Below are 13,604 nucleotides of genomic sequence, written 5' to 3' on the forward strand. Positions count from 1 at the left end.
TTTCAAGCCTTTAAGACCCCAGACGCTATAGCTCTCGATAGCTGGGCACCATTAGTCTTCTTCACGACACTTACTTATCCACACATTTGTATTCAGCGTTTATGTGGGGAAGGTAATCACACAATTATGGTTTTTGTTCTTTGGTGTCTGCTACCTGATCCCTTCAACACCTCATGGTCACACAGGCTTGTGTGCTTCTTCTCTGTGGGCTTTGTTGCTTCCGAGCTAAATGGCCACTTGTTTGCCTTCAAGCCTTTAAGGCCCCAGATGCTATATCTTTTGACAGCCAGGCACCATCAGGTTTCTTCGCCACGTTTGCTTATGCACACGTTTGTCTTCAGTGATCATGTCGGGAAGGTGGGTATCACAGAATGACCCGTTAGCTGAGCAAAGTGCTCTTGTATTAAGGGAATGAGCATGGAGGCCCAATGTCCACCTGCTACCCTACTACTAAACCTATAAATATATGCACATGGTCTAGTACCCCCATAATCGTATTGGATAATTATCAATGTCATTTAAAAGTCCTTTTTTATATAAACATTTTAATTAAAACATTTTGAATGATTAATCTATTTTTAACTGAAAAGTTAAGAAAATACCAATTTAAAATTCATTATTCTAAAAACACAAATCATAAAAAAATAAACAAATCACAGACTTTCCTGTTTAAAAGTCTTCTTTGGCTCCTTACTTCCTCGTAGTCTCTTTAGCATAACATACAAGGTCTTTCACTAGTGGAACCCACTCTACCTCTCTATCTTACTTCCTACCACTTTCCATCCACTTTCTCTCAAAGCAAAATCATAAAAACAATGCTGTTTCCATAGCAACATCACGATTAAAAAGAGTAAAGCTTCAATAATTTCATTTTACCTGGATCCACAACCAATGCTCATGGAAGCAGCAGTCAAGAAATCATTCAACATATTATACTGAGCAAATCTGCTGCATAAGGCCTCTTTAAAGTGTTTCAAAGCAAATATCACTTTGAGGCCAATGGTGCTTGCTAGACCCAAGTTACGGTCTTTTCAATACCTCATATATATGTGAGCATTGGATAATGAAAAAAGAGCACCAAGGAGGAACTGATGTTGGCTACAAACATTGAGCAGACTGTGGCAGAAGAATGGACAAATCTGTTTTGGAAGTACAGCTATGCTCCTTGGATGTGAAGACGGCAAGACTTTATCTCATGCTGGACATGTTATTAAGAGGGATCAGTCCCTGAAGAAGGACACTGTGCTTGGTAAAGTAGAGAATCAGTGACAAATAGGCAGACCCTACACAAGATAGGTTGACACAATGGGCTCAAATGTGGTAATAATTGTGAGGCTGGCACAGGACTAGTGCTTTAGTCAGTGTTTTATTCTATTGTACATAGGGTTATTATGAGTTGGAACCAACTCTATAGTACCTAGGTAACATTTTCCATGTAGGTATTTGGGTAGTAAAATAAAACAACTTTTATGGGGCCATAAACATCAACTTCAGGATACTGGTTACCTCTAAAAAGGAGAGGTATGGAGGAGTGGTGGCCTAGGGATTTCAATATGAGATTTAAAGAATATATAACGATAATGAAAATAGTAAAAAAGCAGATATTTGAAGGATATAGGAATATGTAAGATTTGATAAGGCTAAACAGTAGATGGTAGATAATAAAAATATTTTTAAATATCAATCACTGTAACTTTTCTATTAAATCTTATCAAATTTTACTTCATTCTGTGATATTGGAACTTGTTTAAAAGACTGACAGGAGACTTTCCATAAGATTGTTTATTGTTGCAAAAAATGAGGAAGCTCAGTTCATTCAGAGTCCAGTGAAACAGGGCTTTCTACTCCTGTACACAGTGCAGTCTCAGAAACTCACAGGGGCAGTCTCTACTCTGTGCTATAGGGTTGCTGTGAGTCAGCAGCGACTCCCTGGCAGTGAGTTTGGTTTTGGTCCCATGAAGATTTGCTGTCTCTGAAACATGTGAGTGGGAACAGACCGGACAGCAGTGTTTTGTCTTGGGGTTTTGGCATTTGATAGTCTGGAGCACAGGAAAGGCATGAGACTTGCTCTTGGATAAAGATTCACATTTTCTACTTTAACTGTAGTTCATTTCTCTCAGAAGATCCAACCCCCCCTTTTCACATAACAAAAGGTAAACAGTTAAAACTCAAAGGGTTCCCATTTATAACTGTTGAGAGATGAAATAGGTCACAATATTGGAATACTGTATTGTGATAATGCCTTTGCTCACAATAATTGGCAGAGCTTATTATGTCATTATCATTTTGAGGTTATTAAAGTTTTTCCTTTATAAAATGTGCATTAAGCACAAAAGCATTGCCTGTATACATGAAAAGATTTTTTCCTTTATTTTTAAGGTTTTTCTAGTATAGGAAAAAAATTTTAGTAGTGAATTCCTACAGTTTTTCCCCATTGACCCAAGTTCATAAAAATATTAATATTTGTAAATCAACAAATGAATCTCACAAAGAAATTTCATAAAAATACTCAATGAATGCTTGAGGTTAATTAGCTCCAAATAACTATTTGATAACCTGAAATACGTATTGTTTTAAACTTCAGTGTTACTGGTAACTGTACACAAGAACCACCACCACTAAATAAACACCAGGAAAAATTATTCATCTGACCACAGTAAATATTCTTCCTCTGCTCACATATTCTGATGAGAATGGCTAAGGTAATATGTAACTGTCTTTTAAAAGGTGACCTCATAGCTGTCATCTCTAATAGCCAACTGGCTTTTAAAACATGTACTAGATAGTATTTAAGCATAAATACTGATTATAGACTCACCACACAAATTATGAAATAAAACACTTCTATTATCACTGAAGTCTTTATGTACCATCCTCAGTTGCATTTTGCTCTATCTCGATGTCATCATTGTTCCAAACAATATCTTTTCATGCTTTTGGCACAGCTGTACATACCTAAATAATACATATTATTCCCAAAGTATTTCCTGTTGATTTGGCTGTTATGTCTCTGAATTCATACATGCTGATATGTATAGCACATTCATGTAGTAGAGGTAGTATTCCCCAAATATTCTCTGTACTGTTTATCAGTGTTTAGGTTAGAAATAATCATACTTTGAGGAGAAATGAAATGTCATGTCTGCAATAAAGCAATTAAATACATCATCTCTTTTTCCCCCTTCCTTAGTGAACTCATAACCACATATTCCAGATGAGGCAGGTGCAAGAACATGTTGAACTTGTAACATAAGCAAGTGATAACACACATGCATACAAATTGACAGAATATTTACTTTCTGTGATTATTTGAAAGCAATACTTGCAGTAATGGGGCCTTCTGAAGATACTTCTAACTCTAAATGGTATTTTCACTTGTATTGAAGGTCTCCAAAAACACCAAATCAAAACAAACTCACTGCCATGGAGTTGATGCTGACTCATATGACCTACCACACTAAGATTACTTTGAACAGTGCTTATGTACTGTTTTAGGTATGTTGGTTTTGTCACCCCAATTAGATTGTAAACTGTTCTCTTTACACTACACCTTACATAGGCGTGCAGAGGCATGAGGTAATAAATGCTCTATTGGTTAACTGACAAGCATAGAAACAAACACTAAATGCCTACCTTAGTGGAAGAATGCCTTCTGGTACATTTCCATAAGATTACAGCCATTGAAAATCCTAAGGAGCACAGTTCTACTCTGAAACATGTGAGGTCACCATTAGCCAGAACTGACTCAATGGCAATGTGTTTGCTTGTTTGTGTGAGATCTTTATTGATTCCATTATATGTTGTTGTTCAGTGACTCACAGCAATCTTAGGTCTAACAGAAGAAAAACTAATGCCACCCTCACTGTGGGTATGTTTGAACTTATTGCAATCACCTCTATTTACATGAGGCAATTGAGGTTACCAGTAATTTTCCTTTGGTCACACAGCTAAGATGAAAGTTGGATAAGGCGAGAAAGCAGAGTAAGCAACCAGTCAGCTTGGCTCTAAATCTTTTGCCTTTTATTGTGAACCCATCCCTAGGGTAGAGCAAGAACTTTGGTAGAACATAAAATGATCAAAATAGTTACCAGAGACAAGGCAGTTTGAGGAGGCAGCAACGGAAGTGGGGGCCTGGTGTGTTGTGTACTCTGCACCTCAAGAAGGCTTCTGTTTGTGAAATGGTTGCTTTTGGAAGACTATTGCCCAGAAGCAAAGGTGTTTGCTTTTCACAAGCCAAAGATGTATGGAAGTATGAGGGCTGCTGTGTTTGCAGAGCTAAGTCTTCCAGTTCTGGGTTCACGACAGTCAATGCTATAAAAAGGACTTCCAGAGCTGTTTTGGTCACTGAGACATATTCAGGAGATAACTGCAGTGCTTGCGTCCTGCTTATGAATAGGCGGAAGAAGCGGCCAGCAGAATCAAAGAAAAACTGGAATCATGTGGTAGATGTGAGGACAGGGTCCAGTCTAAAGACTACATTTAAACCAAAGAAAGTGAAAACTTTATCTGGAAACAGGGTAAAAATCAACCAGATCAGTAAGCTTCAGAAGGAATTTAAATGTCCTAATTCTGATGCTCCCAGCGCCACCTCAAATGCCTCCTTGTTACAGTAGCCAGTTGGATTATGGCTCAGCTAGAGATGGCTTCTGGCTCTAACAGAACACCGGTCTTTTCCATTTCAGATCTTACATACTGGAAAAGACAGAAAATATGTTGCGGGATTACCTGCAAAGGCCATTTTGGAGAAGTCCTCAAGTCCGCATGCCCTGCTGCAGCAGTAAGAAGGCAGCTGCTGAGAAACCAGAGAGCTGGAGCCAGACCCCTGCCCATCTCCACTTAGGAGTGGTGACTGAGGTGTTAGGTAGGTGGTCAACATAAAATTCCAAAATTTACATTTTGGAAAGACACAACAAAGTAACCTTCCTATTTTTAACTTGGAAATTAGCTATTCTGCAAAAAGACAGTATGTAGAATGGTTTTGAACGGGTTATTTTTCTCCCCAGTTCCACAAACTTTGAAGCCAGTGTCTAGTTAAAAAAAATGTGTACAAAATATTTACGATGCTGAGTATTTCATAGGAAAGCTGAATGCTGCTGCAAAGTGTTCTTTACGTCTTTTTTCCTCCTCCTTTTTAAATCCCGTTGTATGAATGAAAAGGGCGGTTTTTAGGAGACCAGAATTTTCTTGCATGACAAACCACACGTAGTTTTAGTCTTTCGAAATTGAGATTGAGAAGCAGTGGTTTGGCATTTTAAAGATTGCTGGCTACACTTGTTTTCCCTGATGATAATAAATTTGTCATTTTAAGATTGCTTGGCACATGGTAGTCAAGATAGATGACCCCTCAGAGACAGTGGAAGGAGTAAGGGTTCCATGAGGGTATGGGAAGTGAGAGGTGGGGGGGGGGGGGGGGAGGGGGGGGGGGGGGGAGTTGATAGCATTGATGATTGTAGAGCCCCACCCAATGGGATTGAACAACAGAACTGTACAGGAAGGGAAGGGCTATACTGAAATGAGTAAGATATGTCAAAATTATTTTTAAAAAAGAAAAAGAAATTTGTCATAATTCAGTAACTTGAACTTGACCATAGAGATACTTGCTAATAATTTTGAAATATTAGGTATTACAGTTGTTCTGATGATTCAAACTTATACTATTGAAATATTACGTAAGGCAGAGTACATACACATTGAGGGAGAAAGTTGACTAAATAGAGATGTAACTTGACTGTAGATGCTGCTACATCCAATGCCAGCTCCTTCCATATTAATATTTGATAGATTTTAATTTATAAGAAGCCTCTAAAGCAGAATCCAAGCTCCTCTTGGTGAATAGCAAGTTTTCAGGATAAACAATCAATTGGTACCAAAGTATACCAAGACAGACAACACACTCTATTAAAAAGCATTCAACTACCTAGCAATTAAAATGTGCAAGTCTTCAAGGTAGTGTAAAACAAAGGCTAATGCTTCTTGGGAGCATGCTTCTTAGTGCGCTTGCTGAGTGTGTAAATAGTTGACTTGTTTGTGTTATATTTGGTAACTTCGCTGAAAATCTGTAAAATTCAGTATTAGCTCTGGATGACTTCAGCTGACCTTGTGAAGGTTTGATCTGTGTAGAATGGGTGTTTGCTTTGCTTTAACCCACTGGTTCTCAACCTGCCTAATGCTGCGACCCTTTCATACCGTTCCTTATGTTGTGGTGACCCCCCAACCATAAAATTATTTTGTTGCTACTTCATAACTGTAATTTTGCTGTTATCAATCGGGTGACCCCTGTGAAAGGATTGTTCAACACCCCACCCCCCAAAGGGGTCATGACCCACAGGTTGAGAACCACTGTTTTAACCTATTAGTGTTTTGTTTCTCTTTCACACTGTATTTAAAGTAAAATTCTAAAAGAAAAGAGGTGTATTCAATGCTAAGAGGGTTGATTTTTGGTTTGGCTTCTTTTAGCCAAGCTTTCTTAACATTACGATTTTGGGAGATACATAAATCTTGAATGTGGATCTCTTCAATTCTAAAATCCTCATTAAAGACTTCTCACTTGAACCCCAACCAAAGTACTCATTGCTTCTTTTCTATAGTTCAGGTAAAAACTATTACCATTTAAGACTTTTTATAGTGAGTGAGGAACACTGTAACAATCCTCTGCTTATTTTTAAAACTAGATTTTAAAACTTGGATAGTATAAATGTCAATAAAGAGTGAGCCCCTTTTTAAGGGTATCCTATAGTTTTATATTTCGTCTTCTAAATGTTAAGATTCTATATTTCTTCTTTTGGGTAAAAAGCTACCTGCTCCATGCCACAATAAGTATAGACTACACAGTAAATTGGGGCGGCTCTCCCACAACCTTTGAGGTGTGTTACAAGAGTCCCAGCCTGATCATCTTCCTTCCGAGCTTTGTTTGAACGGGTTCTTTTCTCTTCTTGTACATTTGGGTGCAGTCTTGGTGGTAGAATATACTATAATATGGATCATCTCTACTTCTGTATTTATTTATTACTAGACCTCAACCACAGTCTTCTTTTTCCCCTTCCAACTCTTTCTGTAGGATTACTATATGTAGTCATGCACTTCGTATTAATATGTTAGAAAGCTACAGATCTGTTTTGTACTTTTTATACTGTTGTATACTGATAATCAAAACTTTTACTAGGGTATTGATGTACTCTTACTAGAAAATAAAGTAAAAACAAAACAAAGCTTTCATTTATAAATTTTGCAAATTTCTTTTTATGTTGTTCAAGACTCACGATTATTGGGTCTTACCTTGATCACCTCTGGAGTTTGTTGAATCAAAACCATTGAAGTTGTATCTTTGGCTTTATCACCAATGGGACTTCTACAGACTGATGAATTGACCTGGGAAGAAGTTGTTAAGGTTTCCTGTAGAATCTGCATCATTTCCTTTTCCTGTGATAGGCTCCCTCTGCCTGATTTGCAGTCAACTAATTCTTGAGCAAAGTCTTCAATGCTTCCTAGAATTCGAAGTAAGAGAGCTCGATCCTCTTCTTCTATTTTGTGCCCATTGGTTTCAATGATCCTTGTTAAACAGGAAGGTGAGACTTTTTCTGACGGTGAAGAAACTTTAGATTTGGGCTCAAGATCTACAGGTGAAGTGACTTTAGAGTTAGGCTCCTGATCTACAGGTACCTGTGCAGTCAAGTGACCATGACATTTTACAGAATTAGAGTTTTTGCCATTGGAAAGTGGCTCCCTTAGAGAGGTCTCCATTCTCTGTGAAAAAGACTCTAAATCCATTAACAGTTTATCTATCTCTTCCTGACTGTTAGGATTCATAAAATCTCCGCGGTCTCTTTCTTCAACTTTAGGAACTTTTGGTTTAAAGTCTTCTTCAGATAGATTAACAACTGGTTTCTCAAATATCTTACCAATTTCATTTTGCACTGAGGCAGCACATTTTTTAATATGAGTATCATGGTCTGAAAATTCTGCTTTGTCTTGATTTCCCTTTACTAATTCATGATTGGGTCTATCTTTTGTCTTTTGTTCTTTGGCTAATGCTTTCTTTCCATCTGATTCTTCTTCAATGTAAAGAGTCTCCATTAACTCACCAGAAGAAACATTTTCCAAAGGGTTCATGGCTGATGGCTGTGATTGAAGTTGGACAGCTTTTAGAGTTCTGGGATCATTTACCTCTAAGTTATATACTGAACTTGTGGAGTTGTTTGGAATAACATTTGTATTGTCCATTTTCCTCGAATTGTGATTATCATTTTGCAGTTCAATAGTCTGAAACCGTCCAGACTCAGGGGCGGAGAGCTGGACAACATCTTCATATTTAGGTGGCTGCTCAGTGCCAAATATTGGGGAGAATGGAGTCAACTGTAAACTAGGCATATTACTGACCAATTCTGTTAAATCTAGGGCTTCATTATGTCCAGAGTGCACAAATTCAAAAGGTAACTTCTTCAGATAGGATGATAATCTGGTCATTACATTCATATAGACAGTTTCAGAGCTAGATATTGCATCGTGACCGTTTCCTTCATTGATGCTACCCCCTGACTTTTTCTTTATGCATTGTTTTATGATGTCTGTGCATTTTTTTAAATCCTCAGAACATTTCAGCAAAATATCTAAACACATTTTTATGTCGGTACCAGAAGAAAAGTTATCTAGTTTGTGTTTTTCTAAAATCTGAGTAACCAGGTCTTCCTCAGAGAAATTTTGGAGAAACATGGAAGTCAGGGTCAGATCAAGTGAGTTTCTATGAGACAACGATTTTTCCTCCATTGAGGAACTCCGGAGTAAACCAAAGGATGGGGCATTTCCATCATTGTTATAATGACCACAGAGCAAGTCAAAATCAACCGACCGCCTATTAAATGCATCCGACTTAACTTTCCTTCCCTTTTTATAAGCTGCATGGTTAGAGTTTTTGAGTTTTTCAAGGGAAAATTCTTTTATTTTTCCACTGGCAAAATTGATTGCTTCTCCTGCGATGTCCTTTAAGTTACAGGTGCTCTGGGTTGCAGACCCTTTCCTGATTCGGGGCACACCTGGGAGGGCATGATGAGCATAGTCACTTTCAGCTGAGGAAAGGCCGTTTTCCTGGGGTAGAAACACAGAGCCTGGGCTGCCGTCTTTGAACTGAGACACAGGGATGTGCAAGAGGTCTGCGCAAACACTATGATGTACTACAATGCAGTCAACTCCATGCGTGAAGGTGTGGCAGGTTCCAGTGCAATAATGTATAGCCTGCTCAAAACGCCGGTCTATCACCACACTGCTGTAGTGGTTCACAGTACTAACCACAAGTCTGTAAGTTGCTGCCATAATATCAAATCCACTTAGTGGTGGAATTTTCTAAAACTCCAGTTTCAAGTAAATTTTCCAAATTGCCACTTAAAAATATATGATGGCAGTATTCAGTGGATTCTTGCAAATATAATGCTTCTCCCACAAGGAAAACCATTCAAATATGAGGTTTTGTCAAAACACAGTAGTGGTTGCACATGTGTATTAGCAAGTCTAATAATTTACAGTAAAATATCAATTATGATTTTTAGTTTTATTTAGTAATGTCATGGCATTTCAGTATTATTTTTGTGGAAGAATATCATCACTTAGGTCTTCAGCAATTCTATAATGCAGAAATTTATTGTCATGAATTCGCATCCATAAATCTTAGTTCAGATTATAGCAGTATTGTGATAGCAGAGTTCTTCCAAAGGTTTAAGTGATCCATTTTTCTGTGACTGATAGAAAAACCTATAAAAAAACAAAAGAACAAGAATTAAAAGGGCATTTTCTCATAGTAAGGGAGCCTTTTATTTTCTCCTCCCTTGTATCATATGCCATCTAACGCCTCGATCCGCTTTCAAGCACTTCAACATTTTTTTCCATCCACCTACCATCTTATATTCTGTTACTCCTCTGTACCAACCTTTTGCTCCCATCAATGTCATTCTCCTAAAGAGACTGCCAACACATAATGCTCATTCTTGATTCTACAACTTCATCTACACTTGAAAAGCATTGTCCCATCATCTTTTTTTCCTGAGAGGAAGGACAGCCTTCATTATGGCACTTGATCCCATCCTCAGCTCTTGTCCCTTATAGATACTTCTTTCTCTCAATCGAACAGACAAAATTTAGTTACTCTCTTCTCAAAACAATGTTTTGTTTTTAAAATACTTTGTAGTTGCTATCCATTAAAATAAAAAGGGGGGTAGGTGCTATCAATTCATTCTGAGAACAAATATGAAGTGCCTACCATGTGCTAGGGACTGTTCTAAGCAGAGATTAAAACAAAGTCCCTATCCTTATGGAGCTCATAATCTAGTTAGAGAAAGAGAAACAACATTAAGTGAACAGATCGCAGATGGGGCTAGTGCTATGAAGAAAAATGAAGCAGGCTAAGGACTTAGAGAGATGTGAAGATGCTGTTTCATACAGAAGATCTCAGTGCCTTTCAATGAAGAGATGTAAAAGAGAGACAGCAGGTCAAGGAAGTGTTTTGAAGTAATATATCTCAGGCAGAGCAGTCATACGTGCAAAGGAGGTGGCAGCACATTTGATTTACTAGAAGGATGACAAGAAGTTAAAAAGTAGAGCTGAGAAAGCCAGGAAGCACAGTTGCAGGAGAGGAGGTCAGGAACAGAAGGTGGGAGAATGTAGCTGAAGCAGGAACTGCACACCCTTGAGATGAGATGAGTTTGACTTCTATTTTGAGTATGTTTGGAAACAACTGATGGACAACGAGCGGAGGAATGAGAGGTGTAAATGGATAATTTTGGCTGTTTTGTTCAGAGGGCACTTTGAAATTGCAAGACGAGAAGCAGGAAAACAAGTTTCAAGATACAATAAACTAGGTCAAGACTGGGTGGCTTAGCTGAGCAGCAGGGCAGACATATAAACAGTAGTTGCTGGATGTATTTTTTGAAAGTTTTATTGGCACACAATTTACATATCATACACTTCAATAGTTCAATCATATAAGGAAAAATTGTACAATCATTACCACATCAATTTTAGAACATCCTCCCCACACCTGGTTAAATCGCCTTTAAAATGAGTTGTGCGCAAACCATTAGTTCTAGTGCTCCCCCCTTTCCCTCCTTCATTTTTTTATTCCTACAATCCCCTATCGCCTGCTCCCCGACCCTGCATCCCCTACAAACCCCTGTATCCGTTATTATCACTATGCATCGACCCTTCTTGTGCATCAGAAATTGGGAAGCCCAACAGAAACATGCTGGATGTGTTTTGAAAGTCAAGTCAACATGATGAACAGAATGGAGGGCATTATTGAACAGAAAATCAAGGAAAATTCAGTAAGTTAAAAGGGCAATTTGTTAAAACACTAATGTAAGTGGTTTTGCATTAAAACAATTAAAAAAGTTATCCATTTAATATATGAGAAATGATATTTTATTGTTTTCATTTGTGTTTCCTTGGAGCTAGAAAATGTGTTTATTTTTGTCTATCTTGTTTTTTCTTTGGCGAATTGTCTACTCCTTTGCCCAGTTAGGTATTAGAGACTTGGTGAATCCAGAAATCAGTTAATTCATAGAAAACCTTTCCTTGAGTTGAACTCTTATATTACTTAAAATATATTTCCTGGCTGTTTAGATCTAATGATTACTCCGTGTTTGTTCCAGTAGTACACTGTTGTAATTATTGTTGTCTTACTTGGTTTTATTATCTGACATTCCCTCTGAACACCTCAATTATTATTATTTTTCTCTCTTCAAATATTCTTTGTCTTAAATGTAGCTATTGCAACAGAAAAACTGAGTTTTAATGCTATTTTAAAGAACTGATTAAAAATGTAGGTCTTTGAGCTGACATTTTCAACGTAAATGAACAGCAGAGCGCAGAAGCACGAATGCCAAACTAGAGAGAGCGCTACCACCGACCAATGAGAAGTCTAGAGTCTAACATGATTTGAGTTTTTTGAGTGAAAACTGCTTCCCTGATGTTTAGTCCAGACCTGGAGTTTCAAATTCTGTATTTTAAATCAGACCATGATTCAACTGACACCCAAGTGTCCAGCTGGAGACCAAGACAGGGAATCTAAACCAGCTATTCTCAGTGAGAGATGGAGTCTGATTTGGAACCAAAATACTGTCCTGTGGCTCTGAGTGAAAGTAAAGTGGCATGAGTTTGAATTCCAACTCTGTCTTTTACAGTCAGCTATATGACCTTATACAAGGTGGTTAACCATGTCATGCCTGCTTCACCTGTAAAACAGGTTATTAAGCATATCCATTTCAGAGCTTGAAGATATTATGTTGAGAGAAGTAAGTCAATCACAAAATGGTAAATATTGCATGATCTCATTTACATAAAAATATAAGAGCAGAAAATTTGTTTCTTTTTTTTAAATCGTTTTATTAGGGGTTCATACAACTCTTATCACAATCCATACATACATCAATTGTGTAAAGCACATTTGTACATTCATTGCCCTCATCATTCTTAAAACATTTGAAGAGCAGAAAATTTTAGAAGAGTAACAATTATGGCTTGACACAGTAGCTGTAACAATGCCCTCAAGCATAACAGTTCTGATGAGGGTGCAGGACCAGGCAGTGTTTCATTCTGCGGTACATAGGGTTGCTACCAGTCAAAACAGACTCAAACACACCTAACAACAATAATAACAATATTAGTGGTTACCAAGAATGAGAGGGTACAGGAGTGGTTATTGCGTATAGAGTACCGAATTTTGTTTTATACTGATGAGAAAACTGAATTAAAGGTAGGGTTGCATAACCAATTAATGAAATTGCTGTCAATAAATTGTACACCTAAAAATCACTGAATTGGAAAAATTTCTGTGATAGGTATATCTGTAATGAACAACAACAAAAACCTAGAGTAACAGCTGCAGCTGCTTATATATAACCAAACACCTTGGATTAGCTTCCAAGATTTGGTGGTTTGGTTTACGGGCGTGGTTTCAGGGGCAGCCCCGTTAGTTGCCCTAATAGTATGTTCTGCCTTCAAAGTTGTTGTATAGTGCCTAAGGTCTTACATCTTGCAAGTGACCACACAAGACACAAGAACTGCTCTCTCTTTGCCTGGAGCAACAGAAGAAGCAGAGTCAGGAGCAGGAGAGAGAGATGGAATGTGTGGCTATTTGTCTCTTCTGCAATCAGGCCATCAAAGATGGATGCCCAGCGACCAGTACTGACCTAGTGATGCATTATGCGCTTAGAAGTCCTCTCTATCTGGGATCAAGCTGACAGGACCAACTGGAAAGATCAGAGAGAAAGCATAGGGGCAGTGTCAGACAAGGTGGATAGAAACAGTGCACACTGAAAGAATGTACACTGAATTGTACATGTAGAAGGGGGTGAATGGCTATTGCTTTGCTATATATGCTTTCAACAACAAAAATTAAAACAAATTATTTCTAAAATCCCATGGGACTATATAAAGTATAAGCCATAAGATAAAGTATGGGCTTTATAATAACATATTACCATGGGTCCAATTGTAACCCATGTGCACATAAGTGCAAAACTTCAAACATCAGCATAATCAATGTGTTGATTCCAACTCACGGGGACTTTACAGGACAGAGTAGAACTGCCCCTGTGGGTTTCTGAGACTGTAAATCTTTT

General features: G+C 37.9%; 1 protein-coding gene and 1 pseudogene across 2 annotated transcripts in view; one reads left to right on the top strand and one right to left on the bottom strand.

Annotated features, from left to right (window-relative positions):
- The window catches only part of PPP2R3A (protein phosphatase 2 regulatory subunit B''alpha), a 226,071-nt gene that overhangs the window by 161,983 nt on the left and 50,484 nt on the right, over positions 1 to 13,604 (bottom strand). For both annotated transcript variants that reach the window (XM_004712102.2, XM_045287446.1), the window contains one exon: positions 7,276 to 9,741. In XM_004712102.2, coding sequence (XP_004712159.1) covers positions 7,276 to 9,306 — 2,031 coding nt within the window. In that variant the 5' untranslated portion in view covers positions 9,307 to 9,741. The remainder of the gene's footprint in view (positions 1 to 7,275; positions 9,742 to 13,604) is intronic.
- On the top strand, positions 3,331 to 4,849 carry LOC105979480 (annotated as a pseudogene).

The sequence above is a fragment of the Echinops telfairi genome, unplaced genomic scaffold (genome assembly GCF_000313985.2).
Source record: "Echinops telfairi isolate 266 unplaced genomic scaffold, ASM31398v2 ScPeMD7_16;HRSCAF=60, whole genome shotgun sequence".
Classification (NCBI taxonomy): Eukaryota; Metazoa; Chordata; class Mammalia; order Afrosoricida; family Tenrecidae; genus Echinops; species Echinops telfairi.